This window comes from Bradysia coprophila (assembly GCF_014529535.1).
Source record: "Bradysia coprophila strain Holo2 chromosome X unlocalized genomic scaffold, BU_Bcop_v1 contig_39, whole genome shotgun sequence".
In the NCBI taxonomy this organism is placed as follows: domain Eukaryota; kingdom Metazoa; phylum Arthropoda; class Insecta; order Diptera; family Sciaridae; genus Bradysia; species Bradysia coprophila.
Genome location: NW_023503329.1, coordinates 2,685,636 through 2,688,400, shown reverse-complemented (window position 1 = coordinate 2,688,400; position 2,765 = coordinate 2,685,636). Strand labels below are relative to the sequence as shown.

The 2,765-nt window shown below is 39.5% G+C and overlaps 1 protein-coding gene across 1 annotated transcript; it reads right to left on the bottom strand.

The window, feature by feature from the left end:
* Positions 1–278: 278 nt before the first annotated feature.
* LOC119069811 (integrator complex subunit 12-like) lies at positions 279–1,926 on the bottom strand. Its single transcript, XM_037173969.1, has 4 exons — positions 1,764–1,926; positions 1,237–1,511; positions 1,052–1,102; positions 279–937 (listed from the first exon to the last, which is right to left on the bottom strand). Exons 1-4 carry the CDS (start codon positions 1,783–1,785, stop codon positions 389–391), a joined length of 897 nt encoding a protein of 298 aa, XP_037029864.1. The 5' UTR covers positions 1,786–1,926; the 3' UTR covers positions 279–388.
* Between the last annotated feature and the right edge of the window lie 839 nt (positions 1,927–2,765).

The following is a 2,765-nucleotide window of genomic DNA, read 5'->3' as shown; positions in this document are numbered from 1 at the left end:
GTTGAATGACAAAGCATCGCATCGATGATAGATTTAATGTAAATCGACTTCTTCGTCGGACGAACATTGAATAAATTTGAACTCATTCGTTTAACAACGCTTTTAGAGTTACAGTTACATCCACTGTACATTTGAAGTGTTCCCGTCTTTCTAAGAACTCAGCCGTTACCTGTTTCGAAATTATGAGACAAGACACCAATCATAATGTAGGTAGTTGATTGAATCTGACCTACATATGTGCAGGGTGTCTGCGTAGTGACACGAGTGCATTGAATATTTTTTAAAAAAAAATTTATTAATAAAATAAACGCACACGAACAATGTTTGTTTGTAAAAGGAATTAAAAAAGTTCGAGACGAGCTAAACCGACAAGGACCAGTTGGTAAATTTACTTGTGTTTCCTCCTTGTCTCCTGCATTTTGGCCGCTTTTTTCTTCATATTTTGCAATCGTTTATCGGCGCTAATAATATTTATAGTGACCGGTGCTTTAGTCAAGCTATTCGTTCCGCTGCTGCTACCATTAGACGGTGACACAATCGACTGACTACTCGAGCTCGATTTCGAACTGTGCTTGGACGATGACGATTTGTGCTTTGAACTACTTTTCGATGACGATGATGATGATGACGATTTCGACGTAACTGCGGCCGCCGCCGACGGTTCGTATTTGGAAACGTGTTTGTGGTAGCTGGACGAACTGGATGATGATGTTGAACATGACGATTTGGCGGGTGATGCAACGGACGATGATTTCACTTTATTCTTACAGTGTGAGCAACACCAAGTCGAATCATTTTCGTTTGCATCTGATTCGGATATCTGTGGACTGTGGCACTCCTGATGGTAGAGAGACTGGCAGTCGGTGCATTCGATTAAGCGATTTTTGGCACTTGATTCAATGCGACGACACACCACACAGTTCAAATCTTGGAATTCCTGTCAAATGGAAGGAAGGAAACGTTAGTTCGATTAACCACAACCACACCGGTCAGTCACTATTAGTGGTTCACTAGCCACTAATCGAAACAACTGAAATTCTTTTAACATTACCTGAAGATGTGCTTCTTCCATCAAGTCATCGTCATCGTCGTCGTCCGGCACCTGAGAAAGAAATAACTTTTTATTTTACGCAAAAAATGGTTTTTCCGTGTCAACTGTTAAGTCAGTCATTCTGAATTCATATAGGCAGGCATACATTACTACCACCACGAATTTTCAGACGAACAATTACTTACAACAATCGGTGTGGTCACAACCGAATTACTATCAGCTGTTGTCACCGTAATCTGCTGTGGACTATTACTCGAAGAAGCCTTTGAATCGCTGGAACGGTGTCGTTGAACTACACCCGGTGCGGAGCACTCTTCGGCCAAATATTTTTTGCTGAGGGTGTTTGCCAACATTTTACTAGTGCCATGTCGCTGTTTTATCAGATCGTCCAGAGAATTTCGAATTTTTTCGGTCGAATCGACACTTGATGAATGCAGTAATTTTAGGGCGTATCGAAAGGCTGAAACGGCAAATTAGTGATTAGTTTATTCCGACTTAAAAAAATAATTATGCGCCATCCGTTAAACATTATGGTGACGTTATTTCCGAGTAAATAGAGCCATTCCGATTATAAAATTTGCGGAACATTTAACAAAACAATCGTAACCGAAACCGTATATGTATATAAATGTACATGAAAAATTAACATCTCCGCATCGAAAATGCTCATTAAACAAACACTAAACTGACACCAACTTATACGCACACATACCTGGGTCGAGATCTGCTGACATGATTTTGTGTATTATGTATTCGTCCAATGTCTTTCGACGTTCACTACTCTCTGAACCACAACCCTCGGCGATCCGAATTTTTTATTGTACAAACATGTCTTTTTGAGGTTAGCCAAGTATGTGACACTTCGAACGCAAGTGGTAAACGACTGGCGGATTTGTTTTTGTTAGGTTGAATTTCCATATACAAACTGTGTCATACCTTTAAGATAATTACCAACAATACCACGGTGGTAGCGAAATGTTTTGAACTGACGGCGGGTGGTTACATATATTAATTACTTTGTCATAAATTAACACCGCATATGGGATCTAGTTTCCATAGGAAATTAGTTAAAATCAATTAGTAGAATAATTGTACTTACTCTTGATTTCAACAGCAATGTAAAGTTAACGAAAAATTTCGTTTTCAGCTCTTTTCAGAGAAACCGACCCGTTTAACGCAATGAAAGTACAAACCAGAGAGTATACTTTCATTGGTTTAACGAATATTACCCATCATGTCCGGAACGATAGCGGAGGACTTGACGCAGTCTAACTTCCAAAAAAAGAACGAAGAAATTTTTTCGAGACGCGGCAATCATGTCCGGAGCGATAGCGGAGGACTTGACGCAGTCTTCCAAAAAAAGAACGAAGAAATTATTTTGAGACGCGGCAACTATATAGGCGAGAATTTAAGTTTCTTTCCTTTGGTTTCTTATTCGCGCTTCAAATACGAGCAAAACGAGCTATCACTCGACTTTGTAACTTTAAAATTGCCGGAGATACATCGTTTTGAAGTTGGTCATTTTGATAGAAAATGCACCAAATTAACGTTTTCCAAACAATCAAAATCTTTCAACTTACTCTGTATGTTTCTATATATCTGTCTATCTATCGACGGTCGATCTCGGAAACTAGTCAGCCAATCTCCATGAAATTTTGCAGGAACCTCAGGGTGGGCATAAAAATGAAAATGTGATACGCCATTACCCCAGGAA

Coding starts and splice junctions, on each gene's coding strand:
- LOC119069811 (XM_037173969.1), bottom strand. CDS start 1,785: ATGTCAGCAGATCTCGACCCAG. Junction 1,103..1,236: donor TTGTGACCACACCGATTGTT/GTAAGTAATTGT, acceptor TTTCTTTCTCAG/GTGCCGGACGACGACGATGA. Junction 938..1,051: donor TGGAAGAAGCACATCTTCAG/GTAATGTTAAAA, acceptor TCCATTTGACAG/GAATTCCAAGATTTGAACTG.